This window comes from Apteryx mantelli, chromosome 18 (genome assembly GCF_036417845.1).
Source record: "Apteryx mantelli isolate bAptMan1 chromosome 18, bAptMan1.hap1, whole genome shotgun sequence".
Taxonomy (NCBI): domain Eukaryota; kingdom Metazoa; phylum Chordata; class Aves; order Apterygiformes; family Apterygidae; genus Apteryx; species Apteryx mantelli.
This window is the reverse complement of record NC_089995.1, coordinates 18,286,592-18,311,678: the sequence shown is the minus strand read 5'-3', so window position 1 is coordinate 18,311,678 and position 25,087 is coordinate 18,286,592. Positions and strand designations below refer to the sequence as shown.

The window sequence follows — 25,087 nt, the reverse complement described above, 5'->3', positions numbered from 1 at the left end:
CAACTGCAAACACTCCATCAGTTCCTAGTCTGGGCAGGTACACTGCCGGAGGCCTCCAGGGAGCTGCACCGACCAGGCACAAGGCCTAACGTTAATACGCTTCTGCAAAAATTTGGGTGCTAACTGTAGTTACAAAGCTTAATTAATAAACACCTACAAGAATCAATGAAGAATCTCAAGCCCTGTCATAAGAAACGTTGCCCCAGGGATTTATAAACTGCATGCCATGCAATATGTCTGAAGACTGCGGTATATGGGAATGGTCAAAAAGTCACGATAGCAATGAAGTAGGCTGGGACTGTAAGGTTAGTAATGAGGATACTTAATTAGTCTCAATTGAGGCTTGAAGTATGCTGTTGCACACAACCATTAGCAATCCTGGGACATGGAAGGGAATGAAATAACTGATCTGCTGCTGCTGTGCGACCTGAAAGAGTGATGTGTGTTGCCTGTCAGGCACCGTGTTATGTTAGTCCAGGCAGGCGCCTGGCAGCAGTCGCCCTCCCTCGCCTGCGGCGCGGCGCGGTGCACCCAGCTCCTCCTCAGCCCCGCAGCGGGGCGGCCCCTCCGTATAACTGGCGTTGCAGTAGCTGCCGCGTGCAACCAAAGCAATCACGCGTTTCCCTGATAATGTCCAGCGGCACTGGACAAACTTTAAGTTCCTGAACATCCCCAATACATTCATCTGCACCAGGCAAACATAACTCTTTGTCACACCGATACCTCTGGCTACACGGGACAATCCTGTTTCCTTTGCATGAGACATTTCATCAGCAGTAACAGACCTGGCCCCCTGATATTACTGATGCAAAACTCTACCTGACACATCCCTGCTTCTCTGAGACATGAGTTTACCCTGCAGTAGCAAAATTTTCAGCTGTGTCCACTGTACCTCACAGAACCAACCCAGTGAAGGTGAGAAAAATGCGTTTGCCAGCGCTCACACCGGCATGAGCACTGCATGCTGGGCTCCCGACTTGCCGGGTCATTCTGTGCATTTCCACTGTGACTGTTTGCCAGGCAAAGCTATTGCAAGAATAAGTCTCCACCTGAGATCAAGGCTGGCCTTTAACTACACAGAGGACACCGCTAATTGGGCCTTAGCTGGTAACACAAAGGACTGAGATGGAAGATCCAGGCAGGAACCACGTCCTGAGACTCAGGAGCTGTTCGGGGAGGCATCGCTCTAACAAAACACAATCTGCCACCACCGTTTTTTCCCATGGTACCTGCCAAACCTCACAGCTCCTCGCTCTTGCTCCTTGGTTGCAGGAAACAGACTGGAGCACCCGCACACAGGGTGGATTCATGCCAAATGGTGCATACCAGAATTGAGCATTGATTTGAAGCACTATCTTTATCACGTCTCTCAGTCCTTCTTTCCTCTCCCCAACCCCAGGACTGGCCTCTCCCTGCTCTTGTCCCTCCTGCCCGCAGGACTCGGCTCCCCGCAGCTCCCCAGTCTGCGGTTTCCCCGGCACACGAAGCTGGCAGCCCCCTCGGCGGGTCGGGCCCGGCCACGGGTCTCCCCGAGGGCCGCCCTCCTTGAGCCCGCGCCCCGTGGGCCCCGGCATCCTGCCTGCGTCTGACCCAGCCTCCAAGTTCTTCCGAGCCCCAATGATAGAATGAAAATGGTCATTTCTCTTGTTTTAAGCTCCTGCTCATGAGTACAACATTTCTGATAATAATAATAATAATAATCATAGTACTAAAAACAGTATTTACAACAAGCTTCAGGTCAGAATTACACACCAAGCAAACACTCAGCACCACAGAGAGTAGGACAGGGTTAATATCTTGCAGATACCTTCTCAGATCCCACCAACGCGGGACACAGACATTTGACAGTTTCAACCATTTCTTACACACAAACATTTTGTTTAAATTACTTTTTAATTTTTTTAAACTTTTTAAAATGTATTGTCACTATATGAATGAGGTGATGCTGGCGGTGATTCCGCGTTCTACACAGATGCTTATCTAAGACAGCTGCTACTATAAACTGATCATTAGCTACTGTTAAGAAATTCAACCCTCAGTTTCCTTTCCTTTTCCCTCTTTGCCCCAATCATTTTTTGTCCCTGGACAGCGCTGGGGCTTTCTAACAGCCCTATCCCCCTCCGGCCCATGCAGAGGGGGTTGTGAGTAAGGTAGCCCTTCCTTTTAGGAGCAGAGTGTTCCCCTAACATCAAAACATGTTATGGCCATAGAGGGATCTCTCCCTAATCCAAACGGGAATTCTGGGGAGATAAGCAAAGAGGTTAGGGATTTTATTTCCAGCAGCTGCTGCTCTTTGGCATTCTGTTGGGTTTCTGTGACTGGCTGATGCTTATCTCAGGGCGTAATCAATTCTTTATGTAAGTAAAGCACACGGTAGACAGAAAACTTCAGCTTCTGGAAAGACTCAGCGAAGAGTTTTTTTAAGAAGGGTGGAGAGGCAAGTGGATCATTATTCCCAATGTAAAATGCTCATCTGCTCTCGTTTCTGACCATTGCCTGGCACCTTTGCGCAAGGTAGAAAAACACCCTTGCAGCCCCCAGCCTGGCCTGTGCCGGCCCACGTGCACGCCGGTACTCCCGCTACACCAGCCTGCGGCCCTTTGCTTCAGTCGTTCCCCACGGAGTCTGCAAAGCCCACTGTAGGAGTCTCTCGCCTCACCTACCAACTGGCTCTTTGGAGGCATGATGTGCAGAGGATACCAATTACTAGTAATTAAATGTCTCGTTCCCTTGGACGCCCCTTTGGTTAATTCTGAAATCTGAGATAGCATCCAGGGAGGAATGGCTGTTGTGAGGGCGGAAGGGAGAGGCACCCTGGGGATAAATACCAGCCCAGGAATCCTGCTGTGTCCGTACCTGCTCTAGGCACCCTGCTGCCTTATCCCAGGAACATTGCACTGATCTATTAAAAAAATAATACAGTAATCTCTAAGAACTGGGCAAAGGGGAATTCTTATTACCTTCTGCCTCAAATGAAAGCAGCATCCATCTTCTCCTCTGCAAAATCTTGCCACAAGACTGTGCTCTTGCGAGGGTTGACTCCTCAGCACCACATCTTACGAGGCCCCACTTGCAATAAGATGGCAATTCCCTGCATTTCAGACGCAACATTTCCAATTAGTTTCTCAAGCCAGATGCAGAGCTGGCGTTGAAGGTCAGCAGTTCTGTGGACCTTAGCGAGACAATGGCAGACCCCTTAGCGTTTGGCACAGTGGCTGCCTGGACTTCAGCTAGCTTCATAAACTGTGACATTAGAAGATTGGGAAGTCCATAGGCTTTGACAGTCATCTATTTAGATCAGACATTACTGCTACAGACATTACAGCTATTACTGCCATGCTTGCATCTTTTCTGCTCATCTCTACCTCCATGAAGAGACAAACTTTTCTTAAAAATAGGCCCTGAAAAGCTAAAGGTAGACAACAAATGAGCATGTGAACATCTCTTCACCCTTACTGTGGTCTTGCTGATGGCCTCCTCTCTTAGCTCCATCTTTTCCAAAGCTGCAGGTCTGGAAGTACCCCGCAAGCAACCGGCGTGCCCTTTCTTACAGTGTGCTGCCTAAGAACCAGAGCTCTGTGGCTTATTTCATGATCTCTGGTCTCAATGTCTGTCCTGTAACGGCATTGAAGAGTCACATCCATCTTTGGAAAGAGGGAAGGATGATTATCCTGTTTGCTAAAAGCCTGTGGGCTATTTCACAATCATGTACCATCTCTATTTGAATTGTTTTCTTACTGGAGTGAAATCTTGTGTTTGTGAAAGCACTGGACAGGCCTGGAGACCCAGCCCTGTCCTCCCAGGACATCCAAGGACCCAGGCTCAATAGAGGCAAGAGCAGCACAAGATTCTCCCACGCTGCTTGACCAAGTTGTCTTGGTCTTCCCTCTGCTGGGGAGAGGGCAGTTAAGTCTACAGGCTTGTTCAGTCTGTGGCCAACTAGGATATCAGCTAGTGCTCGCTGTGATAGGGACTTTCTGGGATGTGGGCACCTCTCACCAAGTTCTGGTTTGAGACCCCTAGTTATTTTCATTTGGGCTATCAAAGAATCATCCAAAGATAATGACTTTTGGCCACTGCCTACCTGGACTGGCTTCAGATAATAAACAAGAGATGAAAAGGTCTGCATGCCACAACTCCCTGAGCCATCCCATCCCTCTCTTATTCCTTTCTCCTACCACTGGGAAATAAAGGATCTATTAGTTATACCACTTCACATAAAGAAATTATCACTTCCCATTATTCTCAAACTGATATTTGGCTCAGAGCAAACACCAAGAGTAGTAAAAGCCCCGGATAAGAAATCCGTATCTCCATGACACTGCTGGTTGAATTTATTAATAACTTAATCCTTTACATCAGTTTAAGAAATATCTTTTAAAAAAGGACAACCCCCCCCAAAGAAGCTGTTTGATTGACTGATTCACTGATTCTATATTTCATGTGAACTAGTTGCTATTCTGCTTAGAGGTCCCTATGAACTGTGAATCCCCACAAGTACTGAACAATTAAGGATGCGGAGATAGAGAAGCGTGTAGCTGGGGCACTAACACCAGGGGGAGGGAAAGAATGGAGACCCAAATGTTGCATCTAGACAAACAAAATAAAATGTGTTGGTTGGTTGATTTGTTAACAGGAATCAGGTGCTAGATGTGTAGAAAAGCCCTTTATCCAGAGATCTCCTCCCGCTGTTCCTTGTTCCTGCGAACTTCAGCTGCATGCAGTTCCTGCAAAGACAGGAGACACCACGCTAGGTATGCGTATACCCAGGACACATACAACCCAGTGACACCCGAGGAGAGCCTGTCAGGGTGGCACTGCAAGGACCAGGGCACAAACGGCCCCTCCACCGCTGTGGGGCCCCCAACCCTGCCCGCTCCCGAGGTGCCAGGCCGCGGGCCGCGCACTCGCCTTCTCACGGAGCCGCTCCCTCAAGGCAGCAAGGTGTGCTTCACGGATCTCCCTGCTCAGCTCCATCTTGTAGTTGAGTTTCTCCTCAGCCAGCCGGCTGAAGTTGTTGTTCTCCTCCAGAGCCTTGTGGAGCACCTCCCGCTCATGTTCCCGCTTCTCCGCCAGCTGCTTCAGCACCTGCGCTTCCTGGGTCTGGGGGAAAGCAACGCCATGGAAAAATGCTTAAGGACTTGAGTGTATGACCAACAGACGTGACTCCCATGTCTCACTCAACAATTTACAGATGAATAAGAATACATGTAAGAACACTATTTCAGACATTTTAGATTGCTCTTGATAAGACAATTTTAGGGCTTGGGGAACTTAGTATCAGTCACACAAAAGTCACTGCTTTTACAGAATATCTCCTTACCTTCCTCCTCTCCTCTGCAGCCTCCAGCCTCCTCTGCAGTTCCTCCAGGGACAGATCCTTCTTCTTGGGGGGAGAAGAAAGGATTGGGCTCTCGGGAGATAAATCTGAAGGGGACTTCAGGATTACTTCAAAGCTCTGGCCCGATGCCCTCTTATCCAGCTGCTTCACCTCCATATCTTTGTGGAAAAAAAAAAAAAAACAACAGGAGCTTTGTGTACCTGTGACACTCAGGAGAGCATTCACCTAAGGGCTACAGAGTTCTTCATGTAAGAATAAGGGTGTTAACTTCCATGTCCTGAACAAACTCCCACTTGGGTGGTTTTGTTCTATCTCCAAAATTTTCTCCAAGTTTCATCTGGAACTTCCTTACCCTCTGACAAAACTATCCCGTAATATTGCTCTTCACTGGGACATTTGACAATAACATTCTTATTTTTACTTCCACATTGACACTGTTCTCTTTATCAGCAAGTAGTGATCAGCTTCAAATTCCCCCTAGTCAATGTAATTAATTTAAAGCCACAGAATAGTTGCAGAAAGGCCACACTGTTGTTAACATACTGTATGTCACCCCAGGATGAACTAGAGGGCCTCTGCAAGCAGTTTCTTTCTGGGTAAATGTGGGTCACATGTTAATAAAATAAACTGTGAAAGAAGACTAAATAGAGACCATGGGTTAAAACATGGATTGCTTCTTCAGGGTGGGACAGCGCAGTGTGCTGAAGAGCTCCCATGTTCACCGAAGCTGCTAGCAGGGAGGATATGCAAACAATTCTATAGCTTCTATGTGGACACAATACGTACCTCCATACTGGTAGATGGTATTAGGATGTGGCTGGGTGTGGAAACAGGAGCAGATGAGAGAGAGCAGAGACAGCTCCTTCATTTTCTCCTTGTAGGCTGAAAAAATAAGAAGTAGCAATGAGAAGAGTCTAATAGCAATGCCAGGTCTTTTTCATGGAAAAAAGAAGCAAGTAGACACAAGAAAGCCCATTTTTAACTACCAGACTCTATGGAGGCTTTTTCAGGCTGCCATAGGTTGCCAAAACATCCCCAGAGACTGCCTGTTCTAGAATAGACTAAACTAGCTGCTGGTATAGCAAATGCCATGGGAAGACACACATTAGAATTTTACCATTTCCACAGATAAAAGTTCCTGTGGAGGATTTTCCATCCAAAGGAGCTGATAAGCTTCAGCACGAGTTAACCATATAGTAACAGCAACCTAAATCCTTCCTCCATTCCGCTTCCAAACTCAGAGGTAAAAATGATGCCCGCTAGAGCCTAGAAACATTTCTCAACCCATGGCGCAATCCCAGTATTTCACAATTCAGCATTTCTGACCCAGGATCAGGAGGAAAGATGCAGTCAGGTATGCGGAGAACAGATGGAGATTTGAGAAAAAAAGGGGAGAACTGCTGTAACCCAGCTTCACAATGTACCTCCTTCACTACAGAAGCAGATAGGGCGTAAGAGGATTCTGTCACCATCTTGGCCCATCCAGGCAGAGGTTGCTACTGGTCTGCAATTACAGTAAATGCTGTCCCCACAACCTTCTGTGAAGGACAGTGAAATACACAATCCTTTTATGCTCTGCTGCTGTGAGCACTCAAGTTTGCTCATCATTCCTGTGACCAGAGGATGCACTGCAGCATCCTCAGTGATCACAAGTGCACCAAGCTTCTACTTTAGGGAGAACAACACAGCTTGCAGGGAGTCTTCCTTCCAGCGCAATCTTCACCTCCATTCTTGGAGTTTAGCACATTTAGGACAATGAACTGCTAGCACATACCTGATGAAGAACCTCACAATAGAAGAAAGACTTAAAAACTGAAAGGTGCTCTCTCAGGCTTTCAAGTTCTTTCTAACATTACTGTAACTCTCACAACATCACTGCTATGAGGGTCAGGGCTGTGGGGAGGAAGAGAATCCAGGCATCGTGACTCCAGATCCTTGCTCTGACTGTGACACTTTTCTCAGCTTGTCAAGGTCACAGCATGAGAGACCTAAAGAATGGTGACACTCCTTTAAGTGTCAAACACAAGCTCACTTTCTTTAGTAGACTATCTCATAAGACTGAGTAACTTTACTAACAAAGCTTTGAATCACAGCTGAAGACTAACTCCAGGAGCAGCTGTTACCGCAGCCCCTGGCACCAGAGCCAGCAGGATGCTGTGGGTCAGCAGCTGATGGCTCAGCAGCAGGTTCTGCCATCTCATGGACGCTGGAGACTGTGAGGCTCTGCCCTGGGCTGGCTCCTCAGGGGATGCCCAGGCTCACAGGGACAGAGTCTGCACAGCTGTCTGCTTCTGCTGACCCTGCTCTGAGCCCCTTTGTGCTGCTCTTCTTCCTGCCTCCACCTCACAGCACAGATGTTCTGGTTTCCAGTCTTTGCCCTGCTTCTGGATTTCCCACATGTCCTTGTGCTTCTGACCTTGGTTTGTCCCTTGGTTATTGAGCTCCTGCTCTGACCTAGAACTCCAGCCAGAGATGAGTCTGCATCCCAGCAGCCAATACCACATACATTTTGTAGCTAGACCCTCTGCCAGGCAGGGAAAGGGAAGACCCCTTCCCTTAGGAGACAGTTTGGAGAGGTACCTGCAGATCAGGAAATCAGCAGGAACCAGCCTGCGGGTTTCCAAAGAGTCAATCTTGTTTAGCAAGAGGGATAACTTTCCAGTTAGCCCCCAAACTCTGTGATATGAAGAGGCATTAGAAGTTGATGAGAACTGCAAAATAATTTTCAAACATCATGCTGTGTCCTACAGCCCCTCTGGAACACCTTTCAAATAGTCTCCTCTGCTTTCCTGAAAGTACTCTGTTTTATAAAAGAACTAGCAGGTTTTAGATGATACGAAGGACAGCAGAGGAATGCATATGCAGTTTGTTCTATATGGCTACTTTGTACTTGCATTTATTTTCCCTCCTTGGTAAAGAACTTGATTGTAATTAGCATCCTCCTTTTGCTAACCCACAATCCCTGCAGCTCAAATCTTTAATAAACACTTTTCAATTTGCTTCCCATTCTGATTTTAATATCCTGCCCAGATCTGCTCCCTGTTAAATGCATACCAAACAAGAATAGTTTACATTGGCAGTGCAAGCTATAGAGCAGAACATCTTTGATTTTGTTCTTAATCAAAAGGCCTTCGGAAAACCTCTGAGAGTGCTGTACTGTGCTAGAGATAGCGGCATGTAGCACTGAGCTAATAATGTCTCATCCTCTGGACTAGAAGGGAGACTGTATCATTTAACAGAAACAAACCAAGCACTGAGGTCCTTGCTGTACCATTATGCCTGGTCCTGGGTGAAACCAAGGCATTAAACGGATGTGCCATATCCCTGACCTACTGGTTTAAGTGTCTCCTAGCACTTCAATGCTTTTTTTTTCATTATTTGAACTTCAGTAGGTCTCCCTGGTATTGGTTTCATGGTACTCTGTGTAGATAAGTGCATGCTGCAGCCACTGCCTTTCAGGTCTGTTGTACTGACTTCTCTTTTTAACAGCTGCCTCCATTCCATTGGGATCTTTCCTGTCCTGCTTTCCCTTCTGCAGAGCAAACTGACCGTCCCTCTCTGTCAATTAAAATGAAAAGGAGAGAGAGGACAAAGGGACACCACTTCGCTGAGCTGTGGCCAGCACATTAATGAGCTATGAAAGTGGTGTGCATCCTCCTCCCAGCGCTGGAACCTGCAGCTGCACCCTGGCGCCAGCCATCAGACGCAATTAGCTGCATGTGAGCACACGGGTCAGGGGAGCAGGGCCGGGGTCTGCTACCTCCAGAGGCCTCCGCAGGGGAAAAGCACGAAGAGCCCCGACCTGTCGGGCAGCCCTCGCTGCCGGGCACAGCCTGCTCCAGCCTGCCCGCCGCGGGATGGGGGAAACAGCGGGAACGGCGGCAGCGGACCGAGCCCTCCCGGCCGCGGGGAAGGGCCGTTCAGCCCCGCCGCCGGCCCGGCAGCCCCGGGCCCCCCGCGCAGCCCCCCGCCGCCCCCCGCCCCGGGAGCTGTCCGTTCAGCACCGCCGCCCCCGAAGCGCCCCCGGCGCCGGCCCGCGGCGCGGAGCTGTCCGTTCAGCACCGCCGCCGGCCCCCAGGCAGCGCCGAGGCCGGGGGCTTCCGACGGAAGAGAGAGAGAAGGACCCCGACCCCTGAAGAAAAATATAACCGGCCCCCGACCCACATCCCAGAAAACCCACCGCCTCTGCTCCGGCTGTCAAACCCATGAGACCCAGAAGCTGCCACAGTGATGCCCTCGTCCTCCTGTGCTTTGCATCTGAAGCTTTCAGTGACAAACAGTAGGTGGCATCTGTGTCTGCTATACAGTGCCTGTAATACACTTATTAGGCTAAAATATGGAAAGGCATCGTGAAAGGACAGGTAGATCCTGATCTGACGCTATAAAGGAGATGGGAAGCTGAATCAGCTGGTCACCTGGGATTCCTCTGATGTAGGGCTGTAGCATCACCCTGCTCACTGCTTTTCACCTATTGATGTTGACGGTAGACTGACCCAATCAGAACAGAAACTGTTCTGAGCTGTCCTAGGGCAAGTTCAGACCCCAGTTACCTTCAGGATCAGGAGAATGGAAAGGTGGATTTCTCACTATCCCCTGCATTCTCAAACAGGCATAACTTATTTGAACCAGGGTTCCAGCTCCAGTATTTTCCATAGAGAATGTCTGAGCCTTTTCATGAACACATGCTGGTTTTGCCAGAGTCATGCCCAAGTTTTAGCACATATTTGATACTGCTGCAAAGGTCAGAGATATCTACAGAGCACAACTGCTATGACAATCCCAGTATAGTTAGTGGAGCAACATTAATAAGGCAGAGTGCAGACAAGCCCGACTTTTGTTCTTATGGTTTCATGTTGTATGCTTATTAATATCTTCTAAGCTCTTCTTCCTACTCAAAGGCAGAGTTTGAGAGACATTGGAAATGTAACTGCCTGGCAGACATTATCCCTGGCTTTATGTTACTTGCCAAGGCTCTATGCTATCATCTGCATTAAATGGGAGGGCAGAGGGTGAGGGGGGGTGGGATTCAGCAAGCCACACACATCATGTCTCCACATATCACCTATATCTGGAAGCAGGGAGGAGTCACTTACTGCAGGACTTTCTTGACAAGGCATTTTCTGCACTTATTCCATCAGAAATAAAGCTCTTTGGGGAAATGGGTTTTCCTAACACTCTAGGGAGATTCTTTCATCAGTTTCAAAGAATTGAAGGTAGACAGTTAAATAAATTTCCTAGTAAACCTGACTATGTTGTCTTTTACCTGAAATCCTTTATCTAATTTGTTCCCTCAATTTTAGATGGATCTCCTTGGTAGTATATAGAGACATGAGAAGGAAATAAGCAAAAGCCAAATATCTGATGCACCTGCCCAGAATGCAAGGTCCTCTCTCTAAAGTGATGTGGTGTATTCTAGATTTCTAGTCTTTCCGAAGGTATCAGAACTTATATGAATCCCCAGGCAGGGCTCAGGATCTCTCAACATAGCATTGGGGTCAGCAAGGGGAAAACACGCACCAAGTGACTCCCCTTCCCTCAGAGAAAAAATGGCCAGCAGGGCCTACCTGATAGAGACTGTGTGTAATGACACATCTGCCAGACACCAGAGAGGATTCTGGCAGAAATTTTTAGTGAAGGGTTAGTACGGACATTTACACTCCCAAGAGACTGGAAGATCTGAAAGTCTACATTAGACAGTGTCTACATGCCCTATATAAATATAATATGTTATGATTCAAGCACCATACAATGAGGACTTGGCTAGAACTCTCTTCAATTTGACTTGTTTGTTCTCCTCTGTCCCCAAAATTCTATGAGTCTTTACAATGCGGAAGGAAAGCTCTTTGGAGTAAGAATAAGGCTTTATGCTAAATTTGGGAAAGGACTGCTACTTTTTGGAGGCTACAGAAAAATAAGTAAATTAATGAATAATAATAATTCTTGGTCATTTTTATGTGTTGGGATTTGATCTCTGACTGAATGTAGATTGCGACTTCGTTGCCAGGAACACTACATTTCTCTCTCCATTGCTCACCCATAAACAAAATTGCAACTAACCAAAAATGAACTGAGCACTTCAATCCTTGCAAACAGATACTACAACCATGTGGACAAGGGGAGCAGTCACAGCTGTCACGCAGGACACTCAGATGGGCTCCACAATATCATCACATTGCTAAAGTACACCTCCTTCTAGAACTGGTCTTGGATTCAGTGTCAGACTTTTTCCATATATTTCTGTACGATCCCTTGATAGAGCTCCATTTTGCTCAGCAGGGGAGGATTTATAATTTAGCAAATACAAGTAAGGAACATGCCCTCTGAGTCACTATTTAAGATACTGTGCCAATGAAGATCAAATCCAAGATCTCCTGAAGCAAGACTATTTCCCATTCACAGTTGTATCAGAAAAAGCATTCTTAAAACTCCCAGGGGAGGAAAAGACCAGCATCGCAAACCTCAGCATTGACTGCTTTACTTCAGGAGGTTCTGCGCTCACATTTGCCAATAGATATGGGCTTTGAGGACACATATGTGTTCCAGCGGACAAAATCCTTTCACCAAGATATGACAGTTGGCTGGCCAGAGTACAATACGGTAGACCAGTCCCTGCCAGGACACAAATTTACACATTTTGAGAATAGTTAAACAGAATAGAAGAACTCTTTATTTAAGCATCTATTTGCATAGATGCTTAAATAAAGTTCTTCTAAGTTAGTAAAAATAAATTTGTTCAGTTTAGGCTGAACAAATACTGTATATTTGTGTAAATTAACCAGGTTATCCGACTCCATTAAAAAACTGTTATAGGCTTAAAGATCAGAAACTCAAAAAGCCATAGAGGAGGAAGAACTTGCACACTTATGAGCAGCAATTCCTAAGGGATATTACACCAAAGCATCACTTTGGTCTCAGAGGTGCACACAAGAGCTTTGCCTTGCCTACAGGTAGAGAAACAGGGCAGCCAGATCACTGCTTAGGCTAATCTATGGCATGTTGTCTCAAGTATAAATTACTGATATTTTATTTTTCAGACAAATACTGCAATAAGATGATAGGTAGCAAGCTCATTCACTCTGGTATGGTCTTCACCACTAAGTCACTAGACTTCACTGCTTTAATATTAGGATTGGGATGAAACATTGTAAATAGCTGAGTTTTGCAAATTAAGAAGTAAATAAACTGTAAGAGATATAGAAAGCATGTCAGAGTCTCACCCTGTAAAGTACAGTAACCTTGTGTTTTATTGTCTTCACAGGACCTTGGGTTTAATAGGCACAATGCTATCTAAAAAGGTGCAGTCAGTCCCTCAACATTTGTGAATATTTATGCACAGTAACCAGCCCACTCTGATCCTGCTCTGTTCACACTCCATTGCACACCCAATGCAATAATTAATATCAATAATTAAAATTTTTCATCTAACTTTTCTCTGTATTGTATATATTGCACAGGCAAAATCACTTTTGCCCTGTTGCAAGGAGAGAACAAGGTGGTTTACCTGGATCTTTATTCAAACCAAGCTACCAAAAAGGCCAGAGCGTTATCCATTTGCTTTCTCTCAAGTGACTCACTTCCTGAGCTCCCTCTAGTGCCATTTAGTATATACTGCATTTTCTTATTCCTGCTGCTTGACATGAACACTATAGAGCATTTATCCCTGTAAAGTGTTTATCTCCAGGTTAACCCCTGGAGACACTATTCAGCTGCTCCCTGAGCGATTGTGGCACAGGAAATGGAGCTAGTGGCTGGGGAAGGGTGCGGTGCGCAAGCAACAGGAACGATCTTCTCACTTGTGATGTGCTTGGACTCACCAGCAGTAACGGAGAAATAAGTTTCGTTCTTTGCCTCCTAACTAGGTAAAATTAAACTGTAAACGGTTTGAACAGCCTGTCTGTTCGTTAGGTGTTTAATGAGGTCCAGCAAAATGGAGCTAGGCCATTAGGCACAACACCAATACAGAGTAATCCATAACAAACCAGAGGCATAGCAAGACTAATTTATGTGAATTCAGACAATTAAAATGGATGAGACTGAATGTGCTATATCTGATAGCAAGGTCAAAGGAAGGTTATTACATGAAAACTACCTGTATTGCAAAGATAATTTGGGGGAAGTAAGAATTGCTTCCATAAATAACATTATACCATGATAAAAATGAGACTAGTCCAATTACAAATGTAGCCAAAGCACAAACAGAAGATAAAGAAATGAGAGAGACAGAGAATTGAGAGTCTTTCAGCACAAAAAATGTAATGCCACATATACAGCAAAAGCAAGCATAATCCTCAATAAGTCTTGAGAGTATAATAGACTGTAGATATTCTCTCCTGGTAAGAATATTAGCATAATACTACATAATGGCCAGTTCTTCATCTCAGTCTAACACACTTCTATTCTTTTGGTCCACAAAAACAGTTGATTTAACAGGTCAGGAAGACATCTCCCATGCCTCGAAAAATTCCTAACAGTGTCCAGGTGTATTAGCACTAAGATTAAACCTCAGCTCTTTTCTCCCCCCTTCCCATTCTAGTAAAACAAATGTAGGCCTGTAGCTCACAACACTGAGAAAACTGCAGTATGGGCAGGAACTGGAACCAATAAAAACCAATGGGATTCCTGAGGGACAGAGGTGATGCAGCTCCATTTGTATTGAAAAGGGAAGACAAAGTGTAGCAGTTCTCTAGCGGCTTTGTTTCAGATCAGCTGCTGTACACCACACTGATGCCACACACCATTTCAGCTGCTCACCATGGGATTTGAAGCCCAGAAGTTACTGTGGGCTCATGTGGACTCACTCAGGAGAACAGGCAGATGCAAGGATTACTTTGCCTTCTGCTGGACATCTGCTAAACTATCACCCAGAAAAGGTTTCAAATCACCTGGCTCCCTTCCTCCTAGGTTTCATTTGCAGCTCATGTACACCACATCAACTCATATTATGCACAGTCAATAGATTGTCAAATCACTTCAGCTATTACACTTGAACATGTGGGCTGCCCCCAGGAAAATAACCAGGGAAATCTCTTTTGCTGGCTCAGTGACAGAGAAAGGGTCAAGCTGTGAAGCAGAGACCTAGCAGTCTGGGATGGGTGAGTGATTGATTGTCAGGGAATGATTCATGGAAGGAAAGAAGCATGGACTGCGTTGTTTAATAAAGCAGATGAAGAAGCCAAAATGGTGGCAACTATTCCTCAGTGTCTGTGGGCAAACATAGATCCAGATTGTGAGGCTCAGCTGAGAAAAAGAGCTACAGAGGAGCTGGGGATTGGATAAGCCAGAAGTTAATGAGACAATCAAGGATAGGAGTCCAATGCCATGATCTGTCACAGATACAGATATGCTGTGTGACCACAGACTGGTCATTTGGTCTCTTTGGATCTTCCCTTTCCATTAAATTGGAATTACTGTACTTGCCCATTATACAGAGATATTATTTGTATAAACACAGTCAGAGAATATAAGATTCTCAAGTACGACACTGAAAGTGTGGAAGCACCCTGAATGAATAAAAGGACTGTTCTGAAATACACTGAGTAGCTCTTCACCAGTTAGCATTTGCCAAAGTACCACAGCACATGCACATGGCATCTGACTGTTCTCTGGCTCTTTTGTATATCTAAATCACAGCCAAAGATCTGACTATTAGTTAAACTTCCCTCTGGATAGGAATTTTTTTTCCAGTCTAGGTTTATAATTAAAAGAATAAAGCACATGTCATAAGGGGAATGGGAAGGAAAATGTTCTAAGGGAATGGCTCAGAAGGTTACAGTGTTCTCAGTTAACTTTAAGGGAACAGGGTATAGAACATTTGGTGAGCTTGAGATTCCCTCCAAGTGTTGTCATTGAAAACCATTAGTCCAGTTCACCCTAAGAAGGTGTGAAGATGCAAACCATGCTGCTGCCCACATGGCTGTCACACAAGTCTTCCATTTACTCTTCAGAAGATCTTGTCTGCAGACCTTCCAATTGCTACATCACACCACTAAATCTCAGCTTTTCCTTTGCAGAAGGAGAATGCATTCATTTGATAAAGCAATGCATTCACTAGATCTGAACCAACATTGAAACACTCCAAGAAAGGGCGCTTCTGAAGTATCTGAGGGATCTTTCCTCACAGAATCTATAAGGTGCCATCAGTAAAGATATGATTCATATTTTAGAAAGAACAAACATTTTCCAAGGATTTAGAACCCTTGATTGGATACAGTGGTAAAAAAAAAGAAATGTCTACAGTGTATTCTCTTGGCTTGTGAAACTGAAATGCAAATAAAAGTACCATGAATGTCTAGTATAGGCCATATATATTCCATCAACACCTGAAGAGAGAGAGAAAAATAAAAAGTAATTTCTTGAGAACACAGAGAGATGGAGAGACTAGACAAAAAGGACTCTGACTGGGCTTGGGTCCTGCATCAGTGACAATTTGGCAATACTGTATGGTGTCCACCAATATAGTCCAGAAAAGGGATTAAGGGGATAACCCACACCTACATAGTCATACGATTCTCACATTTCAACTCAGGAGGGGAAAATCCTGCGATCTGTCAAGGCACATTTACCACATGATGTCCAGCTGTGCGGCCTAGAATGACAAACCACAATGCTTCATCTTGGCTCCACCTTCTCAGACATACTTATATCTGAGAAAAGCCCATGAGGCTTTCATGTTACTGCATCATTTCGTAATCCCTAAGAAAGGCCACTGGTACTCATCTGCCTGTTTATCCAACCCAGATACCTATGGATGAGGGCGAAAGTTATATAGTCTGGCAGAGTCCACACAGACTCCCCTTTTCAGGTATGCAAAAGGATAACACTTTGTCCAGATGATCTCAAGAGGAGGTCCAAGGGCTCTGCCCCTGCAAGGTCTGCCAGCACAGCATGGCCATCACTGCAGCTGAGCCTGCACTGAGCATGTGCCACCGCTTCCTCTGCTTTATCACTGAAAACAACAATCATGACCAGGAGAAAACGTCTGAGGTGGCAGATAGAAAATAGAGATGACTGGTGGGATAGGGGAAGCAAGGGACATTTCTTTTCATCTCGAATTGATTTGTTTGTTTAAACAAACCCAAGAAAATCTTCCCAAGGGAGATAAGCCCATGGGCATCAGCTGCAGACAATTACAGCTTGCTCCTTCCAGCACAGATTTGCTTTTACTGGGAAAAAAGAAGAAAATAAAGAAGAAAGAAAACAAGACTTTTTCCTTCATTTACAGGATTTGCTTGCCTTTTTCTCTTGTCTTTGCAGTCTACTTTCTATTCCTGATATAAATGCGATAGCTAATGGGAAGCTGCTCCCTGCAAAGCCAGCTGGGCGAGGCTCAGCCTGGCTCTCTTCCTCAGCAAACGCTTTCTCTATTCTTTTTCCTCCTGCCACAACACCGGTTTCCCATGACTTCTCTACTCTTTTAAGCTGTTTCTCTGCTTGATCTGACCCAAAAGGAAATGTACTTTCTCTGAAGCACACTCTTCATCATGATTCTAAGTCTCCTTTGACAGTAAAACTGCGTTTTCGAGAAGGTGAAATATGTCATAGATCTATGGTGGGTCAGGAGGGCAAGAATGCACCAAATGAAAAATGCATCTTGTGTCTATGCATGTTTCATCCACCGCTCAGTCATGTCAAGTTCGAAGCAACCTTGGTTAGATGGCTGGTAGGTCTGATCTCTCCCTCCCACCCCCACTTTGCAAATTAGATCCAATCCCATTCTGTAGGAAAGGAAGACAGATGGGTGGGACCTTCAGAGCACGGACTGGCACACACACTCATTGACAGAGGGATACTCACACAAATATATACAATAGCTGAAGATTTTCTATCATACAGACACATTTTTACAATGCTCCTTTTCCATTTCCTAATTGCATGCAAAGCCCATTTTGGATAAGCTGCGCCCTTACCCACCTCCCACCACCTCCCATCTTTCTGTCCCTTTCTTGTTGCTTTTACTGATCTTTTAAAAGGAGAAAGCAATAGAAAATGCACAGCAGGAAACACAGAGAAAAGCCAGTGAAAGAAGCAAGAAACATTGCCTGGTATCCTTCTGGCTAGTTCACTGGCTGGGAGGGGGCACAAAGCAGTACTCACTTTTCCTTTTTGTCTTCTGTTCCTATTCAGACCTATATCCTAGCTGTCTAGGATTTAGCTTCACCCGCCCTAGCCCCTCTCTAAAGCACTATAGAATTAAGAGCAGTTTTAGGAGAGAACTTTTTCTTTTTTTAAAGAAAAAGACAAAAGAAAAAACCTTCAAAACCCACCCACTGTTCATTGTATCATTTCAGGCTTTTCTTCTCCTCCAAGTTTCCAGTTCCAGCCATTTGAATCCCTTCTCCCCAGGAAAAAGTGGCAAGACTCATCTTTAGGGAACAGTTTCACTGAAGAAGTACAGCATCCTTACAGCAGATTGGCAAACTGCAGCCAAATCTGGCCCTCGGAGCCAGGTTCCCTGGGCTGCGAGGACAGCATGCAGCAGTGCTATTATTCCCATTATTACTGCAGGAGGGAGGAAGGGCTTCCCTTGCAGCATTTGATTTCACTCAACGCCATCAGAGGACCGCTCCCCTGCAGCATCTTCTAATGAAGAAATGCAAGCTGTGGAAGAAACGTAAGGATGGGAAGCTCTGAGAATACACAGAAACCCATCTAGGTTTTTCTGCTCGGGTTTTGAGGGATTTTTTAGGGCATTGCTGTCAATTTCTTGCCAGTGTCTTTCTTTCCATGACCCATTTGGGAAATACATGATCTTCACAAAACAAAATGTAATTTCTAGTTTCTCTGCATCCAGCCACTCAGTAAGCAGGTTTTTCTTAGGGAAAAAAAAAGCTGTATTATGTTACAAAAATAACCATTAATTGACATGCAGCAGCATCTTCTTAGGGTACAATGTAAGGTCAGGAATATTTTAAATGAGCAAGTTTATCACACGTGAATTCATATTAAAATAAAAAGCCCACCTGCTATCTTGCATCAGAGGGGTGTGTGTAAGGGGGAGGAAGGGGAACAATGCTGCCATACCAGCTGTCTCTTCATCAGAGAACTCCCCCAAAATGCAAGGAAAAAAACCCTTACAATAACAATAGAAAATAAAAATGATCATTCTATAAGAGTGTTGATTACAAAACTCAAAAGATTTCTGTCCTACCTGAGACGGTGCTGGCCATGCTGCTGAGGTGGGAGCCGAGAAGACAGTGTGGGCGCTGCAGAAGCAGGAGTGCAGGGAGCCTGCGGAGGTGCTGCAATGCTGCGGGGAGGGAAGAACTGACTCAGCTGGAGGGGGCTGCAGCCATCGGAGGCAGGGAGAGGCTGGAGAGCGGAGAGAAAGGGAAGGGGTGGAAAGAAGAAGAAGGGTCACTAGTTCAGAATATTAATGAGCGTATCAGGCCTCCTCTCCTGGGTGGCTTTGACGCCAGATCCCTCCCAGTTAGATTGCCTGCCAGAAATACAGACCCACCGAGGGGGAGGGGGAGGAGACACACCCAGACAGGGCTCTGGCAAAAGATGATTTTTCCTCCTCTTCTTCCCTTTCTTGTCTGCTCTAGACAGGCTAAATTGCTTTTCCCCTTGTCTGTTGAAAGCAAAAATGATCAGATTCATGGATCTTTTTTTAAAAAACAAGTCATTGCAAGGCACAGCAACCCACAGGGCCACATCTGGGGTCTGGCTTAGCTAGGCGGAGAAGTAAAACCCAAACCCCAAACCTTGCAGCAGCTTTAGACAAACAGCACAGGAAGGAGTGATCCCAGACAGGCTCAGCATCTTGAGGCATGCTTTTTTTGCACCTTCACTGGCGCACAGAAGGGGTAACACCACTGCAGTTGGGAGGTGAAACTGCTGTAAAAGTAGATGAGGAAGAACAGAATGGAGCCCTCTGAATTCAATGGGACTTCTCTGTTTTTTTGTTGTTTTTTTTTCTTTTTCCCAGGTATCAGGACCTCCTGTTTCTCCATTTTTTTCCTTTCATATTTTCTATCATTTCTCCTTTTGTGGCTGTTGCAAGGGGCCAATACCTCTGTGCTTTTTAAGTATGTATCGCATGCACATTTAAGACTAAGGAAACCTCCTCAGTTCCTACTAACAGCTGCAGGTACCCCGGTATTATTCATCCAACCACAGCTGCACAAACCCCACCCCATTTTTCATCAGACACACTTCAGCTCGGTGGCTGTGGTCGCTCACACGAGACTCCCATGCAATCCTTCCAGCCATTGGCCCTTTCGTGCTACACGTTATTCTGCTGGCTGCACGTACCCTTTTACTGAAAACACCCCCAAATTATCCAATGCGCTGCAATGCAGACGCTCCCAGACAATTCCAGCAGCTGCAGGGAACTACAGGTTGTTCAAGTAGCTGCAGGCGTTCTGGCTTAACCAGAAGTAGAAGCCACAAACAGCACCTCTTAAATTCAATTAAAAAGTCAGAGATTTTCCTTTTTTTTTATAAATTTTACCTCCCATCTCTAAGTGTCCTAGTCTCTCAACACTGTAAAAGGAAAAGCCTCTTTACCATTGAAAAAAACTACTATAGAAAATCAAATCTAATTCAGAAAAATATTAACGTTAAGCATAAAAATTCAATGTATGTTTGGAACAGGAACCTTTTTAGTCCAACTGGACAATTAACTGCTTTCTGTTCTATTCAAGGCCTGTTTCATAGTTGCAGCTTCCTCTGCTTTCTTCTTGGGTTGAAATTCTAAGATTTTATAGGTTAATTTGAAAAATCCTGCCAAATCTTCTTCCCTATTTTAAACGTAATTATCATTTCAAGTTGTCCCTGATTTTCACTAGGGAGTGTTTGAAGGCACTGGGTATTTTTTTCGTGACAGAGATTAAGAAAAATCAGTGAGTATTCTCCTAATGTGTCCTTTGCCTTCGTCACATGTGACACCTAACCAGGCAGACTATTACGAAACAACAGATTTTCAAAGAGAACCAGCAAAGAAGTTGGTTTTGTAGTATGCACTTCTTTCACTACTTCATTATAAATATTTTCAATAATTCTAACAATTAAAGATCCCTGTGCCATAGAAAGGCTTCTTCCAAAAACTCATACTTTCAACAAAAAATAAATTTTCAGAAAGAAAAACAAACACAGCAGTTTACAAGAGTATATACACACAAACTGCTAAGGGGGCTCGTCTATTAATTTTGAAGAACAGAAAGAAAATTCCCAACCTGACAGAGAAAACAGAGAAAACTATCTCCTCAGTACACAATACATCCTAAAACCAGAGACCCATAATAATCCTCCTCGTGTTTCGTTATAGGAGAGTCATCTAGGGCAGCAGTTCACAAAGGAAGATTTGCAGGCTGTGGCTGTTACAAGAAGGGTCACAGGCCTGGTAGAACCACCTTTCTTTATATTATTATTTGTGGCTTTAAGTCTGGCATAAGTGAGGCTTGCAAGAAGAAATATTTGGGAAAAATTTAATCCAGTGACTAATGAAATAAGGTTGAAGGATGAAAACCACCTGCTCTAAAAGGAAGAGCATGGATTGTCATATATTACTCTAACACAACAGCTTAGTTATGGCAATAGTGTAGCCATGAGACCTTCCAGCACCATTTGCAGTCTCAAGAAGCTAGGAGAAGTTGACTTTTTTTGTCATGAAATGATAAAAATCCCCCATAGGGCAGCAGTCAAACCCCCTCAAATTATTAAATAACACACGAGAATGGAGATAAAGAAGGTAGCTGTCAAGCAAGAAAATTATCTGAGCCCAGTCTGAGGTAACTCTGCAGAATTTAGCAAGTGAGAAAGAGAAACCAGTGATAACAACATCAGCACTGAATCAGGAAAATGTTTCCCTAAGGCAAGGGAAACAACAGGGTTATTCTGAATGTTTCCTCTTTGGTATCTATCATGTGCACTTGAGAAATGAGGCCAAATTGTACAAAGGATCTGGATCACGAGGAAGGAGAGGAGATTATTAATTCAGTCACTTAAAAGTGTAAAGCAAGCTATGAATTCAGGTCATCACAGGGTCTGTTCAGTTAAAACTGGTCAAAAAAAGTTAGCGGGGCAAAGCTAGACAACTGAGCAACTACAACTGGTAAAGAACTGAAAATTTTGAGCACGTGAAGCTGTGTCTAGCTCTGGCTTCAACAATGATTCGTCACGTGGCCTTCACCAAATCACTAATCCCATCTGCTTCAGTTTCCTCATCGTACAACGGGTATTTCCTTAGCCTCCTAATAACAGGATGATTGTGATTAAAATTTGAGTGCCAAAGAGAAAGCGGTTTTCTTTCATGTATTTCCCAACAGTAAGAAGACAGCATGGCTCTGGATTATCTGGAATCAAAGAATCAAATAATTATGTGGTCAAACAAAAGTTTTAGATGGTTACCATAGGAACCATTACATATCCTCAGAAGGACAATGAACAGCAACTTAATCCTCTTGTATCTAAAAGAAGAAAAATATCCTTCGCATGAATAGCAGTGGTCTCACGGTTGTTCATTGCTGCTCTTCAATCTCTTCTGTCCCATTCCTCAAGATTCTTGCTTGTCCAGGAGAAATCCTGCATGGGTGGCCTCCGAACAAAAGCGAAAATTACCCTCCTTGTACTTCTACATCTACAAGCTTTCTCCTTGCAGGATTCTCTGCATAGTTAGGTTCAGTCACTCACACATTCACTCCCCGGCAGAGTTTGAGGATTATCTTTTTAAGGATTTTTCTTTTGTACGTTTTTTCCTTATAGGCATGTCTTACTTTGTACTGCCAACTTCTAACGAAAAATAGTTCATCTAAGCTCTTCACCATCCACTAACGTGAGAAAGCAGTGTGGAACTCCTGGTGGGCTGCATTCCCTACTGGATGGGTTAAGCACGAAGAAGCCATTAGTGGTTTAGAGACTGGCCTGTCACTATCCCCTATGCCACTCTAAAAATTCTCCTCTTTTCCCTCCCCCAACTCATGCCTTGTAAGAACTCAGGTTTTATCCTAGGGAGCCAAATCCCAGAATGAGAACCCAGGAATGAGAATGATGTCCGTATATATATGTCACAACATACACAAACGTTCTGGCTGCAGTAAACCTCTAAAATTCTTTTCCAACTTGAATGAGGAACAAATCTTTCTCTTTAAATTTACAAGGTTTTGTTTGCTCTGTTCCTAGGTTTTAGAAGAAATTGGAGTAGCAATGATAAAGACAGACTTGACAATGCTGGCACTGCAGACTTGGTCAAGCAAGGTAAATGGTGCAGAGAAATAACCCTCCAGAACGATAAGGAGCACTCAGCCAGTGCTGAGTCACATCTGCCTCTGGACAAGAGCGCATCTGCTGAATCATATTCCTTTTTGGGTTTGGTAACTTTCCAGCTCTTTTTCCTCTAAGGTAACACTGCTAAAATCAGATTATTTTAACTGCTATTTAAGTAATGTTGATTTTATACAACACTGATATTCATCTTCAATGTATGAAAGATATATTTGCAGGGAATAATGACAGAAAAGGCAGGGAGTATTTGATAGGTTTATGGCCAGTTTTAAACCTTTATTCTCCATTATAAACATCTTATTCCACATCCTCACAGCATCCCATCAGTTCTTACAAACTCATTTCTTTTGCAGTTTAATCTTGTATGACGGTATCAAGTTAAAGAGTTAATACATTCAGAAACATGAACAAAATCAGTTGTTACATTTTGTGTCGAGCATAGCGAAGAACAAAAGGAATAACTCAAAATCAGATGACATCAGAAAATTGTGTTTTAAGGCTCTCAAACTGTAAAAAAAACCAAGGAATGTTTGAATGACTTTTCTGTAATTATTCAAAATCAAGTCTGACATATAAAGCAACCGTAGACTTTCTGTCCTTAGCAACAATTGCCTTAGGAATTCTCCAATTAAAGATGTCCTGCTCCACAAACAACTGTCTTTTCTCATAGACATACAAGAATATAGATAATTTATTAAGGTCTGAAGCATAGTGACCCTTATTAAGAGTGATACTCTATTATTAAGTTCAGCTTTGTACCGCAAGAGCTGGAAAACAAAGCTTATAAATCACAGAACAACTGCTAGCACCCAACTCCAGTGTTCTATGTTGTATTTCTCTAGCCTATTAGCTACAATTCAAAACAACTTACAAAACAGACAATTTCAGTTCAAGGAGATTATAGGCTGGCAACTAACAGAGCAGGATGTGTAAGCTTCACTAACTGAGTACTTGGAAGACACAGAATATACCAGAAGTTTGAGAAGAGATCACATTGTATAATATACTCACATTTAAGTCTGTTCTTTTTTATCTTTTTTTTCTTCTCTTGAAATATTAGAATACTTCTACATACAGACATTACCCCTTGCAAATTGATAAGAATAAGGGCATTTGTAAAGTTTCAGTAATAGGAGGCCACATCCTGTTTTACACTTACAGAGTAACCATCTAACAGTGTAGGAACTTGAAATGACTTACATGGAGATGTGGTGTGTGATAAAATATTTTCTTCTACTTTCTTCCTTATGTAACTGCATAAAATATGATTTTGCAATATTCTGCAATCCAGGTAAACCATATCCATTTATTCAAACACTTGCATGGCTTGCTAGAATCTTACAAGCACTGCCTGATCCATTGATGCAGAACAGTTCAGGATTCATTACAGTCACATACGGGTGGAACCAACCCTTAGTTCGAGCAATCTAAATTCCAGCACAGCCATTCCAGGCCACGTGCACTGACATAATGACAGAAAACTGAAAGCTGAATCATATAGAAAGAAAGCAGAGAACAAAGGAGCAGGACATTCATCCCTAATGAAAGATACCCATCGGAACTCACTATCGTTAATGCAGAAACTACAAGGCTCAATATAATGAAATAAAAACCCTTATACTGTAAGTATAGAGTTTCAACAGAGAATCCTGTAGGATTCTGCATTCTCCCTATAGGCACTACCACCGAAGGGTGGCAGACAGGCGGAGTAAAGCTGAACAGTGAGTTGGAGAGAAGATCTGGTCAAGGAGACACTCTCCTACCTAGTGCCCCACACCTTAATGAAAGAAGGGAGAGAAATTCTGGCCCCAGCCGGCTATCGGTAAGGAGCGCTCAGGCGTTTAAGGGGAACCCAGCAGGTTTAAAAAAGCATTAGCGATGTCACCGTTTTGCTGCTTTTTTGCAAGCAAACGGTCTGTCTAGCGCCTCTGCGGGACCAGGCTTCCCGCACTAGGATGGAAAGGAGAAGCAGCGGGGGGGGCAAAGCGCCTCCCGATTTTCCGGCTAAATCACGCAGCTCCTGCTGCGGAACGGACCCCCCGGCCCGGGCTCCTGCCAGGGGCCTGCGCTTTGCTGCGGGCCGGGCAGGGCTCAACCCCGCCCCGCGGCCCCCCGCCTCGCCGCCGCCGCAGCAGCAGCTCCCGCCGCGCACGGAGGGCGGTCCCCGGTCCCCGGTCCCCCGCCAGCCCCGCCGCCCGGGCGGCACCAAACGGGCCCCGCCGCCACGGCCGGGCCTACCGGGCGTCGCCACTCGCCGCCCCGTTCCCGGGGCAACGCCGCAAAGTCTCGCGAGAGCGGGCTCGGCGGAAGTGACGCGCGGGAAGGAGGCGGGGCACGTGAGGCAGGCGCGGGGATTCTGAACGGCAGAGAGCCAGGTGAGGGGGTCTGTGGCGGCGGCGGCGCCCGCGTCCCCATGGCAACCGGGGGGGGGGGCGGCCTGGTCCAGCCCGGTCGCACGGGACGGGACGGGACAGGACAGGCCCGGCCCGGCCCGGCCCGGCCCGGCCCGGCCCGGCTGGGGGA

General features: G+C 45.0%; 1 protein-coding gene across 2 annotated transcripts; it reads right to left on the bottom strand.

The window, feature by feature from the left end:
- Positions 1 to 1,874: 1,874 nt before the first annotated feature.
- STMN3 (stathmin 3) lies at positions 1,875 to 24,839 on the bottom strand. 2 transcript variants are annotated; one of them, XM_067307720.1, is made up of 6 exons: positions 24,803 to 24,839; positions 18,489 to 18,649; positions 6,128 to 6,223; positions 5,324 to 5,499; positions 4,912 to 5,103; positions 1,875 to 4,727 (listed from the first exon to the last, which is right to left on the bottom strand). In XM_067307720.1, exons 2-6 carry the CDS (start codon positions 18,505 to 18,507, stop codon positions 4,668 to 4,670), a joined length of 543 nt encoding a protein of 180 aa, XP_067163821.1. In that variant the 5' UTR covers positions 18,508 to 18,649; positions 24,803 to 24,839; the 3' UTR covers positions 1,875 to 4,667. The 2 variants fall into 2 exon arrangements, with proteins under 2 accessions (XP_067163821.1, XP_067163820.1); XM_067307719.1 differs by lacking the exon at positions 24,803 to 24,839 and adding an exon at positions 23,765 to 24,163 and having other exon boundaries at positions 18,489 to 18,587.
- Between the last annotated feature and the right edge of the window lie 248 nt (positions 24,840 to 25,087).

What these genes read in the sequence shown, in the direction of transcription:
- STMN3 (XM_067307719.1), bottom strand. Translation starts at nt 23,870, where the DNA reads ATGGATATGGTTTACCTGGATTGCAGAATATTGCAAAATCATATTTTA. An exon ending in CATGGCCAGCACCGTCTCAG is followed by an intron (nt 6,224 to 18,488) that starts GTAGGACAGAAA and finishes TTATTTTTTCAG; the next exon opens with CCTACAAGGAGAAAATGAAG. An exon ending in GGGAGCGGCTCCGTGAGAAG is followed by an intron (nt 4,728 to 4,911) that starts GCGAGTGCGCGG and finishes CTGTCTTTGCAG; the next exon opens with GAACTGCATGCAGCTGAAGT.